This window comes from Mobula hypostoma, chromosome 12, assembly GCF_963921235.1.
Source record: "Mobula hypostoma chromosome 12, sMobHyp1.1, whole genome shotgun sequence".
Taxonomy (NCBI): Eukaryota; Metazoa; Chordata; class Chondrichthyes; order Myliobatiformes; family Myliobatidae; genus Mobula; species Mobula hypostoma.
In genome coordinates, this window is record NC_086108.1 from 77,043,864 (window position 1) to 77,065,757 (window position 21,894).

General features: G+C 38.0%; 1 protein-coding gene across 3 annotated transcripts in view; it reads left to right on the plus strand.

Moving 5' to 3' along the window:
- rnf220a (ring finger protein 220a) overlaps positions 1 to 21,894 on the plus strand; it is a 487,974-nt gene that overhangs the window by 452,934 nt on the left and 13,146 nt on the right. For all 3 annotated transcript variants that reach the window (XM_063064437.1, XM_063064436.1, XM_063064438.1), the window contains one exon: positions 12,579 to 12,653. In XM_063064437.1, the coding sequence (XP_062920507.1) occupies positions 12,579 to 12,653 (75 nt within the window). The remainder of the gene's footprint in view (positions 1 to 12,578; positions 12,654 to 21,894) is intronic.

Consider the following 21,894-nt stretch of genomic DNA (forward strand, 5'->3'; position numbering starts at 1 on the left):
TGCCACTTCTCAGCCCACTTCTGCATCCTATCAGTGTCTCTCCGCAATCTTCAACAATCCTCTACTCTATCTACAACACCACCAACCTTTGTGTCGTCTGCAAACTTGCCAACCCACCCCTCTACCCCCACATCCAGGTCGTTAATAAAAATCACGAAAAGTAGAGGTCCCAGAACCGATCCTTGTGGGACACCACTAGTCACAACCCTCCAATCCGAATGTACTCCCTCCACCAATCTTAACTCAATCTTAAACAATATATAGTGAACAAAATGTTCTGAAAAATTCATTTAAGATGGGATGATACAGTAGAATTTTTAAAATTATAATCGTCAATGTTAAAGTTTGAAGGAATAACACTTGCAAAACTAAATTTTCAATAATAGAACAGCTGTTTGGCAGCAGTTATGACCTATCATACCATTAAACTCTAGAAATAATAAACCCTATTTTTTTCCTATTATATATGTCTCATGAGTAAATGCCAAAACTTCACAAAGTTATGTGACTATCAAGTCAGCCTATGATCTTTCAGTATACTGGTGCTTGTGGAGGAGGTGAAGAATTTGTACAGCATCTTCCTGGTTTCCTCGTTAATCCAAGTTGTTGTTAGGTTACAAAATGCAGACCTTTGCAAACTACATTGACTTGGCACTGACATTAGTGGTGTCCATATGAAAGATCGTTACAGGTAATCTCTAGGTAACGAATGAGTTCCGTTAACCATATTTCCATTATATTGAATTGAATGGCGGCTAAAGCATATAAGACAGAAAAGAACAATTAATAAATACGAGAGGTTCTGCGGATGTTGGAAATCCAGAGTAATCCACAAGACCCTGGAGCAACTCAGCTGGCCGGCAGCATCTATGGAGAAGAATAAACAGTTGATGTTTCAGGCTGAGCCCCTTCATCAGAAAGAACAATTACTAAACTTGGAGAAACAGAGGAAGCTACTTCTGCTATTTGTAGGAATGACTGTATGTACTTAATCAGACTTTTGAATTTAATAATATGGGAGTTTGTATTCTTTATGCATTGTTCATAAATCAGGCTTTCTTCACTCAGGAACAGTTGCTTAAGAAAATTATACTGTAAGTTTGTAGAAGGTGATCAACTCCCAAGTTGACACCTATAGTTTATTGGGCTAGAAATAGCCTTTCACTGTACAGTTCATATTTGGGAGCAGCCCTTATTTGGGACAGATTTTAAGAAAACAAATCAAGAAAATAGCTGGGATTACCTTCGTTTATTTGGGACACTATGCTTAACGGGTAGGAGACTGGTGCTGAACATTTTATAAGTAGCGTCACGTGTGTGTGTGTTCAAAAAAACACTGATTTTTGTCACTGATAACTGGTGAGTACTAAGCAGTAAGACAATTTGGAACTTTTTCTCTCTGCAGTTTCAAGATTCGAGCTTGGTGATACCAGAAATGGCTAGGTGTGAAAATGTAACGATTTCATTACTTCAGCAAGTTAGGAACTATAAAGTATTTAAAGTTATCGGCAATCATCCTGAATATCTATATACTACTAAAACTCTTATGCTCTGTCTGTCTGTTTGTGATCTCCAGTTAGTGCTAACGGTGCATTACAGCGGCACTTTTTTGGCTAAATCGAATTAAAATGCGCTAACTTTCAGAATGCAGGCAAAGTTCAGGGTTATATATTCGTATAAAATTGCTCATTTGCCAAAATAAATAGGCTCTCTTTTAACCCGAGACCCAATTGGCCATCGTGGAAATCGGGACACGACAGCCCGACACATGCGCACGGCCAGCCTCAGCAGTGACACCTACCGGAGCAAAAGGACAGGGCAGCTCTATTTTGAGGGGTCACATTCTGCTAGTCACCATCAACATGTGCAGGATTGGGAACGATCTAACTGCACCCATCAATAAGAGATAATTAAATCTTATTGTAATGACATACTTCGAGACACCCATAAAACCCTTTGCTGCAGTCAAAAGACAGCGGTGACTATTTCACGTCCATTTAGGAGAGCACCAACCACATCATCGAGAATAATCAGCATCCTTTGGTGTTACTGCTTCGTATCTTCTATCCAGCATTAGGGTGTAAAAAAGGTCAGCCTAATTATGCCACATGAAAAGGGAAGGGGGACATTATGGTCAAGAGATGATGCCAAACGTCGTTGGGAAGCGGCAGGGAGAGGGAGAGAACAAGAATTGGATAAGGCCAGGGCTGCAAGACTCCAGGATCAAAGAGTCAGGACAAAAAAAGATGAGAGAGGAAGAGACAGAGGAGGAGAGGCATGCACGTCTCCAGGATCAGAGACAAACAACAAACAGCTGAAGAGACGGGGGATGAATGGGCTGCATGTCTCCAGAATGACAATGGGAGGCACAAGGGTGGCAGATAAATCAGAAATGATGCCATCAAAAGTGTCCTTTGTTAAATGAGGAGCAGCTCTATTTGCTTTGCTACGCGTTGTTCTTTAATAAACTGAGGTTTTCTACTCAGTTTCCAAAGCAAAGCGATACCAGTAGCATTCAGGAAAATTTAATGTTCATTCTGGTCACATCAGACTACACTACCCTTCTCTCAAAGGGTCACCCCGTTGCCTAGTTACAAATAAAAATGAAGATTTGAATGATGCAGTCATCGAACACATTGTTTGAAAGCAGTTCATTATCTGTACTAGGTGTCTATGCTGATTTTGTTCATTTACAGTCAATCAAAAGAACTTAGCAGTGTACACTGGATTAATTCCTCCGTCGATAGCTATTTGGAACTAGTACACAGTTTTATAGTACTGTAGGAGTTTTGGTAGTGTTCTAATTTGTTCTGTATTTCATTCAAATACACAATTTGTTACACAGTTAAGCTGTAGTTTGGCTTTTTTTAAAACATATTTTAACTATTTCCATGAAACCAGCTAATTGTGGCAGCCACTTAACTGGGCCAAAATGTACTGGACCTAATGTGTCCCAATTAATCGGAATCCACTGTATTTTGTTTGCAGCTATGAGTCTCAGTTCAATAACTACGATTTATTCTCAACAATCTATCTTGCCTGGAAGTGGATTTTAACACCTATTTTATTCCATTTACAAAATGAGCTGCTTTTAAAAAAAATTAAATGCATCTGCTAGTCATGAACATTTAAATTATTTGCAGAAAGTTAAATGGCCAGAAGGTCCAGAAAAATGCCTCTCAATCATTTTTAGACACAACATTAAAATTTCATTTGAGCTGAGAGGTGTGATAATACTCTGTCTTCTCTTCAGTGCTAGGATGAGACTTGGCAATGGGCTTGCATGCTTATATACAGAAGCATACATCATTCTGCCTTGCACCATTACTACAAACGGATCTCTGTGACATATCCTTAATTTGTTTCTTCTGTTATCAATGGATAATCATCGTTAGTAGTGCAATAAAGACTGTAAGGAATATTCCACAGAAAGAAATAGTAAATAATTCAAGTTTTTTGGTATATTTTTGTGTACCAGAAGACATAATCATTTTGTGGTCATCCTAATACTTGCATTATTATGTAGTAAAACCTCCAGTAATTGCACTACTTTTCCAAGTTGGGGCAGTGCAAGAGCTTAGACTTGGATAAATTTGTAGTTCTTGAAGGTGAGGCCTAAGAAGGAATTTTGCGATTGAGAGAACTTTAAGAATAAAGCTAAGAATTTTTAAAACAGTCAGCAAGTCAATGTAGGTGATGGACACAGTGATTGTATATGTATGTGATTATATAAGTGATTGTTTACGTGATTGTTTGGCTGCAGTTGAAAGAAGTTATGATTCCAACTAGTTGTCTAATGCAGATCCATTTGAATATTACTTCTGAATGGTATAACCTTCATTTGCACAAATTATGTCTTAAACTTGCTCTGATTACTAGAGTCTTTATACCATGTCTCTTCTGACCTTTTGGGTAAGATTTTAAAAAGTGCTTTATAAATTCAGTATCCTCCTTTATTCCCACTTTAAACATTTAACACCTTGGTTGTGTCATGAAATGGTGTTCATGAGATTCAAAAAACTCACAGAACAATATTGAATCTGTTTTGATATGGCAGTGAATTTGTGTTCCTTGACAAATTTAAACAGGATGTAAAACTTCCCTTGGCAAAGTGTTGGAATTAGTTGAAAGAAGATGGTCAATACAGGGAGGCTGATGAAGTTCTCTTTGCTGTTATCTGGGATTATGAGATAGACTTGCAATTATCTTGTGTTATAATTGTTGTAAAGTGAAATTGAGTCATATTGATGTAAAAGAAATAGGAATAGATGCTGAGAGCTATTATGAACTGGGCTTTTAAGTCTGGAAATGAGACTAGGACTTTACAAGATTATTTAAGGGAATGAAAACAGAATAACAGCTGAGAAAATGTTTTCAACTAGTCACTGATAACTTAGTGGGAAGTTCCAAAGAAAGTTCTTTACTCAAAGATGTGGAACTCAATTCCTCCCTGCTTGGGTAGAATAGGTATATTTAACTGTAATTCATATTTATAATTTAACTATACATTGGCAAAGTTCTGAAGGGAAAACAGAATGGAAAGAAATAAATTTGTTAAATGAAACCAACCTAACCACTTGTTAGTTAAGAGTATAATTGGCTGTAAAATGTGTTAATTTTTTAGAGCACAAGAGGATGTGGTTATTTAAAACCACGAATAATACATAAGGAAATAGTTCTTATTGGTGGAGGGATCAAGAATTGAGTCATAGTGGGTGACACTGGATGAAACTGATTGGCAAAGTGATCTGTGGGAGATCTTGTTTTTATGCAGTAAGTGGTTCAGATCTGGAATGCACTGTCAGACAACTAGTGGAGGCTGATTCAATTGCATCAAAAAGGTATTGCATAAACAGCTGAAGGGGGGGGGGTACTTTCAGGACTGTGGCTAGAGGGCTTGAATTAAGAGTATGCCAAGTTGGGTTGCCCTTATATAGAGTTGGTTGGCAAATGACCTTCTACCACACTAAGGACTTTGAATATTGTGGCTTCCTTGAATTACCAAGATGCAAAGTATGAAGTGTAAGGAAAGACTTCAAAATTTTGACTCTACGTTCTTGAATGAAAGTAAATGGAAGGAGCCCATATACAAGTATACAAATGACAAGAAGCAGGAAAGTAAGATCTCATTTCGAATTAAATCTCAATTTCTGGACTGGGCGACATCCATAAACTGGTAATAGGAAAACTCAAGACTGATGTCCGGACATTAGGAGTAGTATAAATAACGGGAATAGGCTTCTACACAGGATAATGGAGGGAAAATCTTGTTATCCAGAAGATTGATACTGTAATGAAAGAGACTATGTATTTCTAAGACTGAAAGTCTACCTATCACTATATAACTTAGTGATCTTTGATTAGAGATATTGTTTTTTAATATTATTTGGTACAATTAATTGACTATTACTGTACTTCTGAATGCTCAAATGTAGGTGAGGTACGTAGAATCACAAATTTGTCATAATCATGAAGTACAGAATGTTAGTGAATACTTCTCAAAATGTCATGAAACCCACTAGGATCAATTGGCATCAGGGTCAAGTTTACAGATATCAAAACACATGCACATTATTGTAACAGTGAAGCCTTTGGGAACTAGTAATCACAATATAATTAGGTTTTGGTTTATTTGGCAGCAGGGCAATGAAACTTCAGCTATTTCTAAATATATTTCAGAGGGACAAAAAATGTGAAGAGAAGCTAAACTGGGTTATTTTGTCAAAACATAGTTAGAAGCAGCACAGTTTTAAATCTATAATGTTTGACCCTAAAAGATAAAAGTAAGTAAAAGCAAACCAAATATGAACTAAATAGATAGACAGCAAATGAATGAGTCAGGCAAAAAATGGGAATAAACAAAAACATCCCACAGTAATTTACGGAAACAAAATGAAGAATAGGAAAAGAATGATCCTAATCAAAGGCAACTGACAGTCACCAAGATTTGTTATCCTTTCTTGTCCTTTCCAGTTTTGTTGCTGTATTTAATATGAAATGATCACATCATCCTCTTCTAACAGCTCTTCTCTGTTGTCTATTTGAAGATGAATGCCTCGCTTGATCCCACTTATGTCTAAGTGATTGCATTTCTTCCTACTCCTACAGTGTTCTCTGTGGGATATCCTTTGAGCATCTTGGCAAAATTATTTAACAATATGGCCTCTTAAAATCAAAGACAATATGAGATTTCATTTGAATTTACTTGTTAATAAAGACCATGCAATCCTTGTGAGAGGAATTTTGGGTTAGTGGGGCATAATGTCCCTTGGATTGCTGCAAACATATTGATCAGAAATTTATAGAGTATATTAATGTTCAAAATTAAATATGAGTTTCTTCATTACACCAAAAAAAATTAGAATATGGGAACAGGAGCCCTTCATTTCTGCCCTGGAGCCTCTTCTGATGTTCATTGCGAGAATGGCTGACAAGTGCCTAACTCCACATGCTCAATTGCCCCAGTCACCCTAATGCCTTTGGGTAATGAAGGTCAGCCAGTCTCTGCTTTAATATTAATAGTTGACCTATTTTAATTTTCCAGTTGACAAATAAGAGATTCATCTTGTTGCCACTCTTTTCCTTTAGAAGTATTTTAATGAAGCGCTTGGCTTCAAGTTTTGGACCATCATACTTAATCATCAGTTCTCTCAGTCAGTCAGTGTAAGTAGCTTTTCTAAATATTTCGAAAACTGTCAATTTGCCCCTTAGTTTCTAAATTTTAGCAATGCAGCCCTCATTAGACAAATTTGGGGTCATGTTATTCTGGTTAATCTGAGCAGCACTCCCTTCCTAATTACATATCCACCTAAGATGCCAAGAAATCTCACTCATCCAGGTGTGTCTAAACTGGAGTTTAAATGACCCACGAGAGACTGTTATCATTTTTTTCTTCTGTGATTTAAGTACTCTCCACAATTGTGAAAAAGGTAAGAAAGAAAGTCTAGTTTGTATTGATTCTGGGAATAAACATAATTAGTATATGATGAATTGAATAGGCAGAGGAATAATTAATGAGATCTGCTTTAATGTTAATATTGGTGAATCAGAGTACTACAGTACAAATCCCAGGGAACTTTGGTAAATGATTAACACACTATTGGTTAGCCATAATTTGGAGTATTATATTCAGTTCTGCTTGCCACAATGCATATACATACAGCACTGTGCAAACATCTAAGACGCATATATATATTGCTAGGGTGTCTAAGATTTTTGCATAGTACTGTAGTAATTTTATTTATTGCTGCTGCAAAAAAAACTAACTTATTGACATATGTGAGTGATGATAAACCTGATTTTGATATGGGACTCTATTGTGGACTGAAAGTGGAAGGGGGCAAGGAGAGAAAATCATGGTTGGGAAAAGGGGAAGGGAGAGGGGAGGGGAGGGTGTGGGATGCTCCAAAGATACGTTCTGTAATGATCAATAAACCAATTGTTTGGAATCAAATAACCTTTTCTGGTGTCTCGGCACTGGATGTGTCTGTACCTGAGGCACCCCACACCCTGGCACTCCACCCTCACCTTTCCTAACATCCTTTGCTTCTGCCAGATTTACAGCCTCACTCTGCACTCCACGTTGGCAAATACAGTACTGTGCAAAAATCTTAGGCACCCTAGCTATATATATCAAGTATTTGAAGAGAGAACAAAAGCCACAAAATGTTGGGGCTGCACGGTAGAATAATGGTTAGCATAATGCTATTACAGCACTAGTGACCCGGCTTCAGTTCTGCTGTTATCCGTAGGAGTCTGTGTGTTCACACTGTGACCGTATGGGTTTCCCCCCACATTACAAAGATGTAGAAGTTAGTAGGCTAATTGGTCACATGGTGAAATTGGGCTGTGCGGGCTTGTTGGGCCAGGAGGGCCTGATACTGTGCGGCATCCCTAAGTACATTAAGTAAAAATAAAGAAGCTTCAGCTTTCTGGTCTAGATGAAATGAGGTGGAGAGAAGGATAAATATTGTTTTAAACAGGTCTCCAAGTGAGCATCAAAAGACATACAAGCTTGGTGCAATTATTGTAAAGAAACCTTGCAGAAAAATAACAGATATTTTGACAATTTAACAATCAGTGTACTCTGATCAGACATAAGAAGTTCAAAAGGAGGCTGTACCCAAACTGGAGATCAGTCAGAGAAACCATAATCAATTATTCTTTTATTTTAAATCTAACAATGATAATAAATGAACCTTTAAACCTTTAACAATGAAATAAAAGATGAAATTTCCCAGAAAACAGTCATAAATAGCAGGCACATTATTATGATACCCAACCAGCAACCATTTCTCTGACTGGGTTCCAATGTTGTATTTTGCACATCTAACAGTCTTCAGGTAGTTGGTCATTTCCTTCTGTTCCATGGAATAAAAGAAGAGTTAAATACTGATTACAACATCAAATTATAGAAAAACAACATTGTTCAAGTTGTGGCCTATTCATTAAATTTTATTTTCCACTGTTGTAATGAAAATGGGCAATGGGAAGCAGCAGTTATTTTTTTAACATACATCCCAACATTTTAATCCATTAAGAATGATTTTTTTTACCAAACATGCACACAGGTTTGACTTCTTATTAATGAGAGCGTAGATTCTATTTCTCATCTAAATTCACCAAAGGTTTTGGGAATGTTATTTACTGCAAACTCAATTAAACCAACGTACTGCAGCATGGCGTAATGTGACTTAAGGAAATTTAATTCGCAATTGTGCTGTTTGTTGAGTTATTAGACTGATAGAACTATTTCCTTCTGATACCAAATGCCTTTGGAAATCTGTATAAATATGGATTACAGTTAAAAAGAACTTTAAAAAAAAAGTTTAATATAGCAAGATCGGCACTACTCGGTTGGGGTAAAGAGATCCCTTACATTGCTTTTGGTTAATTTGTTCAGCAAACTAAAGATTAATAATGAGTAATCATCACATATCTTCCATTAAGAGGTACTTTTCATTCTCATTTTAGGAAAGAATTTCATAGTTCAAAATCTGATTGAAATTCAGTACGTTCATTTAGAGGAGCATTAGGGCCACTGTGAGTTTCATAGAGACATAGATTTGTACAGCGTGGAAACAAACCCTTTGACCAGCCACATCTATATTGACCATCGTGTCTATCCGTGCCTGCATTAACTCCATGTTTCTCTGTGCCTTGCTCATTCAAGAATCTGTTGAGATGCCTCTTAAATGTTATTAGTTTTCCAACTTATACCATCTATTCTGGTAGCTCATTCCAGTTACCACTAGTCTGTGAAAACTGTAGCCCTTGAATCCTGCCTCGCACCTAAAACAGTCTAGTTCTAGATACTTTAGCATATGAAAATAAAAAAATTATCTGTGATGAAAACATTTGTTTAATCAGTCTTATTATAGCTATGTAGATAAAATAATGTCTCTTCCATGGGGATATCTTTTGGAAAGTCAGCTTGTAGAAAACTATTAACTTTAGCTCCACCTTGTGGTAAAGAATTAATGTGTATTGTGATTATTGAAATGAAATTACAATAAGATCTAAGACTTTAGCCTTTATTTTCAATTTTTATTGGAAACGAATCCTCAGTGTGTCATTTTGCTGTTCTTGCATATTTGTGGCAAAGACACTGGAACTGAAGCTACAATTCCTTTTCAATATATCTTGATATTTGTACACATTTCAAAGCCATTGTGCCAAAGTGATGCTGGTTGTAGCAGTTGTAGAGAAAGCTACATAGAGCTTTTTTAAAAAGAATACTGTTGGTGTTTTCCTTCTCTTGGTTTCCTCTTAAAGATGTTGTATTGTTGCTGCAGTGGTTATATTTCAAAGGCATCCAAACATACCATTCATGTTTGATTATAGGCCCATGAATGTCAGTTTGATTTTGCTGAGTTTTGCATGTAGTGCTGCATGGAACTGCTGGCATTTCTCAACGGAAGTGCCAGTATGTCTCCAATTTCTTGTAGGAATTCTGAACTTTGTGGTAAAGTGCACCTGGGTATTCTGCAAGCGTGGAGCAGTAGCTTGCTGAGATGCTGAGGAATCTGCTATTGAGTCTGGCACAGTGTTGGACCTTGCGCAGGATCTGAATGTTCATTCATTTAAATAAAGATAAAGGAGGATTATATTAACATTTTTGTATTGTATTTATGAATTTTAATTATTTTAAAATGAATAATTGTTTAATAACTATGTATTTCTAACAATTTTTCTGAAAATCAGAGGTTTTCAACCAGTAAAGTAGGTCTTATGGGGAGTTTGTTCTGACCTACTTACCGTGTTGTTCAGGTCCTGCAATTGCTTGCCTCTAATACTATGCATACCAGTGAGGTCACCTTCCAGATCAGGTGAAGGGTAATTTAAGGAAATGTGGAAGGCGGGAGCACAAGCACTAAGGGATATGGGGATGGAGCTGGAAAATGTTGCTGAGGGAGAAGATTTGCTATGATCTTGATGAATGGTGGGGCAAACTTGAAAGGACAAATGGCCTGCCCCTGCTCCTGTTTCTTATGTTCCTAAGACCCACTTGGGAAAATCTGTACCTCAACAAATTTTATGTTTTAAATACTCAATGTTGCTTGTTAAGTAGATGATTAGGCTTTTTAAACCTCTGGGATTCATAGTTTATGTATTGTGCCACATGCTTCTGCAGTAACTTATAAATCAGACCTTGGGAAATCTCCAAATGATTTCTTTTGCCTAGTATTCTTAAAATCATCAATGCTGCATAAATACTTAGCTACTCAGGCAGAAAGTAGAACTTTTCAAGTCAATCTGAAATGTTAACTCTTGTTTTATTTTCCACATGTGCTGTCTGACCTGCTGCATGTTTCCAGCAAGTTTATAAAAAATATTTTGGACTTCTGGCCTCTGCAGTTTTTGAATTTTATTTGCTGCAGAATGTTCATATGATAACATGCACATATATACAGTATAATACAGTGGGATACATAGGGTTTCACTTCCATATGAAATACATTTCCATCCAGGGGTATGTCGCATAGATGTTCTTTCTTCAGGACTGATAACTTACCCCTTGATGAGGAAAGCACACATGACATTACTAAAATCATTTTTTGTCTTTTTAACAATCATTTCTTGGACATTTTTCTTCAAAGTTTCTGTTCAATCACTTATTTTGAGAGTGATGATATGGTATTGATTGCTAAATGATCTTTGTTTGCAAATGTGTGGTAATAAAACGAAGTAGATGAATATGATTATATGTGCATGTTCATTTTGGTATTGAAAGATGAGTGATTTTACTAAAATAATTATTTCTTCTTTAAATATTTCTGAAATGAGGGAAACATGCCAAAATTCCATATACTTAATTGACAAGAAAGATATTGATTACCCTTAAAAATGCTAGCAATGAAGAGGATATGTAAACCAACGTCAGCATTCCCTCCGCTGCCCATTTCTCAAGTATTGCGGTCCTAAATGTACTCGGTTATCTCCAATAGGTTGGCTATGTCATTTGCATGCCTGACACCAGATTAGCAGGCAATATATTTTCATTCAGCATAGCAAGAGATTACCAAGTGAACTGAGGAAATAATTAAATGATATTCTCAAAGCCTCCTGGAAGATACTAACATTGTCATTGATTCATGGGAATCTCAAGCCAGTATCTTCTCAAAACAAAGATGGGGCATTTTCTGTGCCATTGACAAATCCTTTCATTAGTAACAGACAGACACACATAATAAATGGCAGAGGAAGAGCAACAGCTCCCAAATTACCCCCACATCATTGCCTTCCCACCCGCAGAACTGAAGTGAAAGCAAGTTATCTTCAAGAGAAACACAAGGAACTGCAGGTTCTAGGATCAGAAGCAACAAAGAAACTGCTTGAGCGACTTGGTTGGTTGAACAGTTTGATTTAGGGTATCAATCCAAAATATCAGCAGTTCCTCCCCTTCCCCCCCGATGCTACTCAGCATCTACGGGCAAATTTTGCTCAAAGCATCTTCTATTCTGAGGACTACCTAAGAGGAATAGAAAAGTAGGCAAAGCAAGTTGTAGTCAATGCAGAAAAGCTTCACCCACCAAATCATTTAATATTGCTTTATTATGAACAAGGTTTGGCTGTACACAAAACATTGTTGAAGATACAGAGACAATTGATAGGTCAGAGACCATTGCCACATTTGAAGATAACTAATTGAAGCAGAGAACAATGCTAGGCAATGGAGTGAGAGCAAGTTATTGGGATTCAGGATGGATTGCTCTAGTAAGCAGACAGTCCGAAAAAGCATGAGCCAAAAGATGCTCTCCGATTTTGTAATGTATCATTTCTATATTTCTCAGCAGAATCGGCAGTAAGGATAGAAATGAAGGTTATTGAATGACAATTAACATAGCACTTAATGAAAGACTATTATTGTTTTGTGCACTTTTCTTATTCTTTGCATAATTATTTATTACAGTAAAATTTTTTGGTGAGCTTGTTTGATCATAGAATGCAACAGCATCCCAAATTCATAAACAATTTGTCACTTACCCAAAATGACATATGAGCTGTATATAGTTTCTCTTTAATTTTTTCATAGAGCACTCTTCAAATTAGTAAGTTTATCTTTTTATTTTGTTCAGGACTCCTACTCGATGCCCCTTACATCAATCCAGTGCTGGCACGTTCATTGTGAGGAATGCTGGCTCAGAACATTGGTAAGAAACTCCTTTCATTTTCCCAAGTTTTTCCTTTCCTTTCTGTCATTCTGCCCTTGTGCCTTCAGGGAAGAGTGTTATAATCTGTTCAAACATTGGACTACAGAAGGAAGCAATTAATAAGAAAATGCTCATCTGTTTCGCAGCCAGCATTTTCCAATACACAATTTATTATATAAACACTTTCACGACGTCCTTTAAAATTTGCTTGCTGTGGCGGCTTGTTACTAATGTTACCATTAAACCATACCCTGAAGACAGCAATAAAGTTGGAATGCTGGGCCCTTGCATCTTTAATCAAAGTGAATGCATGTAATCTTGTTACTGCTGTCTTTTTTTTATGAAACTGGGCAGTGCATGGCAACTGTGTATGTATGTATGTGACTATGTAATGCTCATTGATTATTCTCATTAACCTGGTTCTATTTAAACTAAATCTTCTTTATAATAAGGAAAAGAAAGGAGAATTTTAATGATTGTGCTGCATAGATCATATATAAAACAAATGAAAACAACCAGTACCACAACTAGTGCTGTAAAAATTTAGAAGAAAGGGGTCTTTTCACACAGTTTTAAAGAGTGTTTGAAGTATAAAAAGAACTAATGAACTAAAAAGCATACATTTATTGCTGAGCTTAATACACTAGGGTTGAAGTAAGTTCATTATAACAATTAAGATACTGCTTTAGACTATGATTAAATGTTCCTTAACATATATAATCATTTTTGAAAGCCTGATGTTTCTTTATTCATCCTATTCCTACAATATCAGAGACATAGGGTAGGGTGAGGTAGCTGGGCAGTGAGTGATGTTCTTATATTAAATTGCCCCAATCCAATATGCTAGATTTGATTAATGTTACATTGATCAATTTTCATATCTGTTATGTGCCTCCACTTTTCACCATTAGCTAAGAAGCTAGTAGGTTTAGTTTACACTCTGCTTTGTGATTAGTGGTTAACACCTCACTTTAATCTTCTGGTCATTGGGAAATATTGATTGTCGGTATAAGAGTACAATGATTTGACTACTGGGTTTCATGCTAACGTAGCGTATCTTCAGTATCAGGTATTGTTCACATTAATTCCAACAGTTTTGTCTCCATTGCAGATTGCTTAGTAGCAGAGATACCAACAGTGGAACTGTAGACAGGGGTATTGTGACACTACAACTGTTTTGTACAGGCAATGGTATAGAAGCAGATTGATTTGGTATTGTGTACATATGACAAAAATGAAGTATTAATTTCCATTGTTATCTTAGGGAATTTAAATTAGAGTTAGTCTAATCACACCTCAGAGTGAAATGGGAACAGGTTTCCACAAAGAGATTATTGTGCATGGGTGTAATTGTTTTTATTGTATGTTTGTCTTTGTTTTTAAAGAATAATGCTGGATCAAAAACATGTACAGCAGTTTTTAGAAAAAATATCTCAACACATTACACAAAGGTGTAATCATTCAGAAATGGACTTTGAACTGAGAAAAAATGGAGATATCAGAAAAGATGTCCAAAAATATGATTAGATTAGGAGCATTTTAACCAGTTGCATAGATGGGTGAAGACTTGCCCGCCAATGGTGAGATGAAGAGAGAGAATTTAAGTGGAAGTGCTAAAGGAATAGAGGGTTACTTAGGTTTTGGATTAGAATTAAGCAAATGTGAGTGGTAAACCATGAAGGAATTAAAAATCAGGCTGAGGTATAGATTGCAAGCCAATGGGCAGACAGATACGATAGATGGGTAGGCTGGTATGGTGGCTGCTGAGATATGGCACCGGAATTTTGAATGAGCAAGAGGCAGAATGATTTGAAAGGACAAAGTAGCTGAATCTGCCTTGAAAAGTTGAAGTTTAGCAAGTAGAGAGCCTGACTCTTACAGGAAACCCTCATCACATAAATAGTAAATTCTCATTTTCAAGATTTAATGTATGTTGATTGCTTAAGGGGAAGCCTCTTTATTATTCTGATATATTGTGGAAAGTAATAATGTCTGTAAATTATGATAAATTTACTCTTTTGTAGTGAATGCAGCATTCATTTATCTGGTCATGTTAAATAAAACATCAGTTGGTTTATAGCCTCAATCTCGGCCTAGCTGACTAAAAGTTCAATCTTTTTCTGTCCTTTTTTGAGTGTTTATAATCAATCTAACATAGACAAAGGGAATCACGTAGTGACATATGAAACAAGCTAGTTCACAGTGGCAGTACTCTTTATTCAACTTTTAAATCTTGCAAACAATTACTGAGGTATTGAAAACTTTTGTTCTTCCAGGTGTCATGAATAGCCAGTTGTTTGGTGTTTCAGTGGTCTTAGTTGTTATGGTGTAATCTTAGGCCCTTTTAAAGCAACAGTTATAATAGAGCGTTTAGATAGTGACACACACAAAAAATGCTGGTGAACACAGCAGGCCAGGCAGCATCTATAGGAAGAGGTACAGTCGACATTTCGGGCCGTGACCCTTCATCAGGACCTGGCCCGAAACGTCGTCTGTACCTCTTCCTATAGATGCTGCCTGGCCTGCTGCGTTCACCAGCATGTTTTGTGTGTGTTGCTTGAATTTCCAGCATCTGCAGATTTCCTCGTGTTTGAATATAGTATTTGAGTTGTGTGTGAGATGGAGGATAGCATGATATACAGTACTTAAAAACTGAAAGAATTAGCCCCAGAATGTATAACCAAATTAATAATGTGTATTTACATAGTAGATCTGTCAAAATTTAATCCATTTTGAAATCTGACCATAATCTGCGATTTCACCACAAACATCAACCATATTTTCATTGTGGATAATTACTTTGAAGCTATTTTGGATAATTATTCTTCTAGACGATTTTAAATTACACTCTTAGATTGATGGAGAAGGCATCACAAAAATTCTTTTTTTCAGTTTCCTTATAAAATGAAGTAATTGAACATGTAAATTGACATAAGTATGTATTGTAGAATTGAGTCTTTGAACAGTATACAAATGCATTCAAGGAGCACTTGCAGACAGATCAAGAAACAAACCAATTCCTCTCAGCATTTTCAGGTTGTTGGTCCTTTGTGACCTCCTCATTGAAAAACCATGTGTAACATTCGTATTGACTTTTATTCAATATCTTAACGCATGACTGAAAACTGAACAACAAACAGTGTCCACCTCATGATGCCATAACAGCAAATGTTAATTTAAGACAATCAAATTCCAATAATTCTAACTGGTTTTCAATTTAAAACAGAAACTACTAACAGGTCATTTAGCATGTGTAGAAAGAGGCACCATTTAAAATTACAAGCCCTAGACTCTGTCAGACTTCAGCCTTTTCAATTTACCCTGAAGCTACAACATAGAACAGCTCTGGAACAGGCCTTTCGGCCCATGATGTCTCAGCCAACTAGGATCCCAGTTTAAACTGCACAAACCGGGGTAACTTAACAAAAGGGTTGATGTGTGAGATGGCTAGTAAGTGTATTGAGCTAACTTATGCTGGTATTCCGTGGATCACCAGGAGCAGGGAAAATCTGTTCATTTAAGGGATGGGCAGATCCATTGAAGCAGTGAAATCTGAGGAATTCAGCTGATCAACAGAGGCTTGTACCTCTGTTGAATTTCTAACCTTCTGGCATAAAGCACAGTTAAGTCCCACAGCAAGCTGGATGATGTGTTAGAAGCAGGCCTTGCCACCATATCCCTGATGAATTAAGCATCATTTGGTGTTTCAAAGTTCAAAGTAAATTTATTATCAAAGTACATATGTGTCACCATATACAAACCTGAGATTCATTTTCTTCATTTTCTTTTGGGTACTGTAGATACAGAGAAACACAATAGAATCAATAAAAAACTGCACACAACAAAGACAAACAACCAATGTGAAAAGATGACAAACTGTGCAAATACAAATAAAGGAATAAATAAATAAATAAACAAACAAACAAACAAACGAATGAATATTGAGAACACAAATCGTAGGGAGCTTAAGAGTGGGCCCATAGATTGTGCGGTGAGTGAAGTTATCCCCCAGTCTGATTTCTGCTAATTCTTTCACTTTCAGACCCTGGGGGATCTGGAATTAAACAGAAACTTTTTTTCATTCAAACACTTTTAAGTATGGTTTGAAAGCTCCTCAGGGATGTGTTTTAATTTGCTAAGGAATTGACTAACCCGCTAACTAGAAAATTGCTGAGGATATTTAATTTTCAGTATTTTGAATTCTGATTACTATCTGATACTTTGACAAAATAATTAAAAATGTTTTTTGGTGGATGAAACCATTTTCAGTTCTGTTATTAACAGCACATTAGTCCATAAAAAATGTGCATTTTCAACATCCTGTCAATAAGTTATTCTCAGATTGTGGCTCTCTCTCTCACTCTCTCTCTCTCTCTCTCTCTCTCTCTCTCTCCTCTCTCTCTCTCTCTCTCTCTGTCTCTGTCTCTGTCTCTCTCTCTCTCTCTCTCTCTCTCTTTCTCTTTCTCTCTCTCTCTCTCTCTCTTTCTCTCTCTCTCTCTCTCTCTCTCTCTCGTTCAAATTTCTCATTCAACTATTGATGGGTATAGCCAAATGAAACAGTTTTCCTCCAGGGCCAAGGTACAAAACACAGTACCAACAGCACACAGCATATAACACCTATAGTTATGTTAGCAGAAAAATATAGTCACAAGAAACATTACAGCTTAAGTCCCTGGGTGTCTTGGCTTGTAGATTGATGCTGCATGGGATGGTGTCCTGTTCCAGCTTGTCTTCCACTGAATGAGCCGTCTAGGGCAGCACAAATGGGAGGGGCAGTACCCAAGCCAGTACAGATTCCAGCGTGTCCACTTGAGGCCCTGGTCCGCTTAACAACCGAAGCAATGTAGCTCCCCCACTATCGGTCTTTCCAATGAACAAGTGAACCTTGCTTGCAGTATTCTGAATTGAAATGAATTGACTTTATTTCTTACATCCTTCATATACATGACGAGTAAAAATCTTTGTGTTACGTCTCTCTAAATGTGTAATTATAGTAATTTATAATAAACGGTATGTACAACAGGACAGTGAATATAACATAGAAATACAATTGTATCCGCATGAATTAAGCAGTCTGATTGCCTGGTGGAAGAAGCTGTCCTGGAACCTGTTGGTCCTGGCTTTTATGCTGCGGTACCATTTCCTGGATGGTAGCAGCTGGAACAGTTTGTGGTTGGGGTGACTTGGGTCTCTAATGATCCTTCGGGCCCTTTTAACACACCTGTCTTTGTAAATGTCCTGAATAGTGGGAAGTTCACACCTACAGATGCACTGGGCTGTCTGCACCACTCTGCAGAGCCCTGCGATTCAGGGAAGTACGGTTCCCATACCAGGCAGTGAATGAAGTCCCACCCAACCTCAGTGGAAAAGGCTTGCTTACATTTACCCTATCTGTACCCCTCATAATTTTGTATACCTCTATCAAATTTCCTCTCAATCTTTTACGTTCTAAGGAATAAAGTCCTAACCTATTCAATCTTTCCTTATAACTCAGGTTCTCCAGACCCGGCAACATCCTTGTAAATTTTTTCCATACTCTTTCAATCTTTTTTACATCTTTACTGTAGGTAGGTCACCAAAACTGTATATAATACTCCATATTAGGCCATACCAATGTCTTATACAACTTCAACATAACATTCTATCTTCTGTACTTAGTACATTGATCTGTGAAGGCCAACATGCCAGAAGCTTTCTTTACGACTCTATCTGCATATGACGCCACTTGCAATGAATTATGGACCTATATTCCCAGATCTCTTTGTTCTACTACACTCCTCATTACCCTACTGTTCACTGTGTAAGACCTACCCTGGTTGGTCTTACTGAAGTGTAACACCTCGCACTTGACTGCATTAAATTCTTCCTGCCATTTTTCAGCCCATTTTTCCAACTGGTCCTGATCCCGCTGCAAGCTCTGATAGTCTCTGTTCACTACACCCCCAGTCTTGGGGTCATCCACACATTTGCTGATTCAGTTAACTATATTATCATCCAGTTTGTTGATATAGGTGACAAACAACACCAACCCTGCAGCACATCACTAGTCACAGGCCTCCAGTCAGAGAGGCAACCATCTACTACGTCTCTCTGGCTTCTCCACAAAGCCAATGTCTATTCCAACTTGCTACCTCATCTTGAATCCCGAGCAACTGAACTTTTTTGACCAACCTCCCATGTGGATCCTTGTCAAATGCCTTGCTAAGGTCCATGTAGACAACATTAACTGCCTTGCCTTCATTCACTTTCCTGATAACTTCCTTGAAAAACTCTTATTAGATTAGTTAGATATTTGTCCTGTCATGCTGACAATCCTTAAGCAATCCATGTCTATCCAAATACTTATATATCTACTATAAGCCTACTGACTCTCACAGCTATCTGGACTATTCCTCTTCTCACCCTGTCTCTTGCAAAAATGCCATCCCCTTCTCGCAATTCCTCTGTCTCCGCCGCATCTGCTCTCAGGATGAGGCTTTTCATTCTAGGACGAGGGAGATGTCTTCATTTTTTAAAGAAAGGGGCTTCCCTTCCTCCACTATCAACTCTGCTCTTAAACGCATCTCCTCCATTTCACGTACATCTGCTCTCACTCCATCCTCCCACCACCCCACTAGGAATAGGGTTCCCCTGGTCCTCACCTACCACCCCACCAGCCTCCGGGTCCAACATATTATTCTCCGTAACTTCCGCCACCTCCAACGGGATCCCACCACTAAGCACATCTTTCCCTCCCCCCCTCTCTCTGCATTCCGCAGGGATCGCTCCCTACACAACTCCCTTGTCCATTCGTCCCCCCCATCCCTCCCCACTGATCTCCCTCCTGGCACTTATCCGTGTAAGCGGAACAAGTGCTACACATGCCCTTACACTTCCTCCCTTACCACCATTCAGGGCCCCAAACAGTCCTTCCAGGTGAGGCATCACTTCACCTGTGAGTCGACTGGGGTGATATACTGCGTCCGGTGCTCCCGATGTGGCCTTTTATATATTGGTGAGACCCGACGCAGACTGGGAGACCGCTTTGCTGAACATCTACGCTCTGTCCGCCAGAGAAAGCAGGATCTCCCAGTGGCCACACATTTTAATTCCACATCCCATTCCCATTCCCATTCTGACATGTCTATCCATGGCCTCCTCTACTGTAAAGATGAAGCCACACTCAGGTTGGAGGAACAACACCTTATATTCCGTCTGGGTAGCCTCCAACCTGATGGCATGAACATTGACTTCTCTAACTTCCGCTAGGCCCCACCTCCCCCTCGTACCCCAGCTGTTACTCATTTTTATGCACACATTCTTTCTCTCACTCTCCTTTTTCTCCCTCTGTCCCTCTGAATATACCTCTTGCCCATCCTCTGGGTCACCCCCCCCCCGTCTTTCTTCCCGGACCTCCTGTCCCATGATCCTCTCGTATCCCCTTTTGCCTATCACCTGTCCAGCTCTCAGCTTTATCCCTCCCCCTCCTGTCTTCTCCTATCATTTTGCATCTCCCCCTCCCCCTCCAGCTTTCAAATCCCTTACTCACTCTTCCTTCAGTTAGTCCTGACGAAGGGTCTCGGCCTGAAACGTCGACTGCGCCTCTTCCTATAGATGCTGCTTGGCCTGCTGCGTTCACCAGCAACTTTGATGTATGTTGCTTGAATTTCCAGCATCTGCAGAATTCCTGTTGTTTACTTATATATCCAATCCTTTTAAAATACCTTCCAATAACTTTTCCACAGTTGATTTCAGCCTCACTGGCGTATAATTTCCTGACTTATGTTTAGAGCTTTTCTTAAACAGCAGAACAACATTGGCTATCCTCCAATCCTCTGGTACCTCTCCTTAAGTTATTTCATCCATCTTTTGCAGCCAAGATGCCAAGCACTGGATTTCCCTCCCTAAACATCTTCAGCTTTTCACGTATCTTTCTAATTTTATGATACTTCTTAAATCTTGATTCTTTGATCAACTTTTGGCCATCTGCCTTGAAACATTGAACATTGCAGCACAGGTACATGCCCCTTCATCCGTGGTGTCTACGTTGAACATGATGCTAAATTAAGCTAATCTCTTCTGCTTGCAAACAATCCATATCCCACCATGTCCTGCATTTTTATGAGCTTATCTGAAAGGCTCTTAAACACAGCTATCATATTTGCAAACACAAGGAAATCTGCAACTTTTATGTGTGTTGCTATCTTATTTGCAGATCACCAATTCCCCTGGGAGCACATTCCAGGCACCTACCTCCCTTGGTGTTAAGAAAATAAAATTTTAAAATACTTGCCCCTGATATCTTCTGTAAACTTTCCCCCTCTCACCTTAAAGTTATGCCTTCTATTTGACATTTCTAACCTGGGAAAATGACTCTTGACTGTCCTAATTATTTATCCCTCTCATAATTTTATAAACTTCTGTCAGGTGTCCCCTCAGTCCTCAAACTCCAGAGAAAACAATCCATGTTTGTCCAATCACTGGTTATAACTAAAACCCGCTAGTCCAGGCAGCATCCTGGTAAACCTCTTCTGCACCCTGTTTACACTTCACATCCTTCCTGTAATGGGGTGACCAGACCTAATGACTCCTTATTTGGATAACTTCAGTTTTTGCTAGCAGGAACTTCTGTGGAGCTTTATATGATGTTAAAGGTGCTAGAGAAGCTATTAATATTGTAGCATTATGCTCTCTAGAAATTAAGAGCACTAAGCCATATTTGGGATTTATCCAGAGTGGGATTTTATTTTGAAAATTTGTGTGTATTTCTTAAATTCGGTATTCGGTAGGTTAAGAAACAGTTTATTTCTGCACCTGGTATGGTAATGAACTTGTATCTGTTAAATAAATGAACCACACTGGTGTATAGCAGGTAAATGGTAAATGTGACTTGTTTTTGTATACTGTTAGTTCATGCTACAGAGTCAATGTAATTAAGTAGAGACAGTGAAAAAGTTGAAAAGCTTATTTAAGTGAAGTTAGATCAGCAGTTTATTGTTTATTGCTGTACTGTTACTTCTTTCCATGTATTACATGTTTATTTTGCATACAGATTTTTACAGTCTGTGTAATTGTTCCTTTGACATTTCAGCAGGGCACTCTTTTAAAAAAAGCTTGCTCCAAGTTCAAAAGAAGAATGCTATAGCATAATATTCATAATCATCTTTGATGGTGGTTACTGTCTAATCAGGAATTTACAGTTTACAGTGATCTAGACAGTTTCTCAGCTGGACTAGGTGCAGATACTGATGTTGGATTTTTA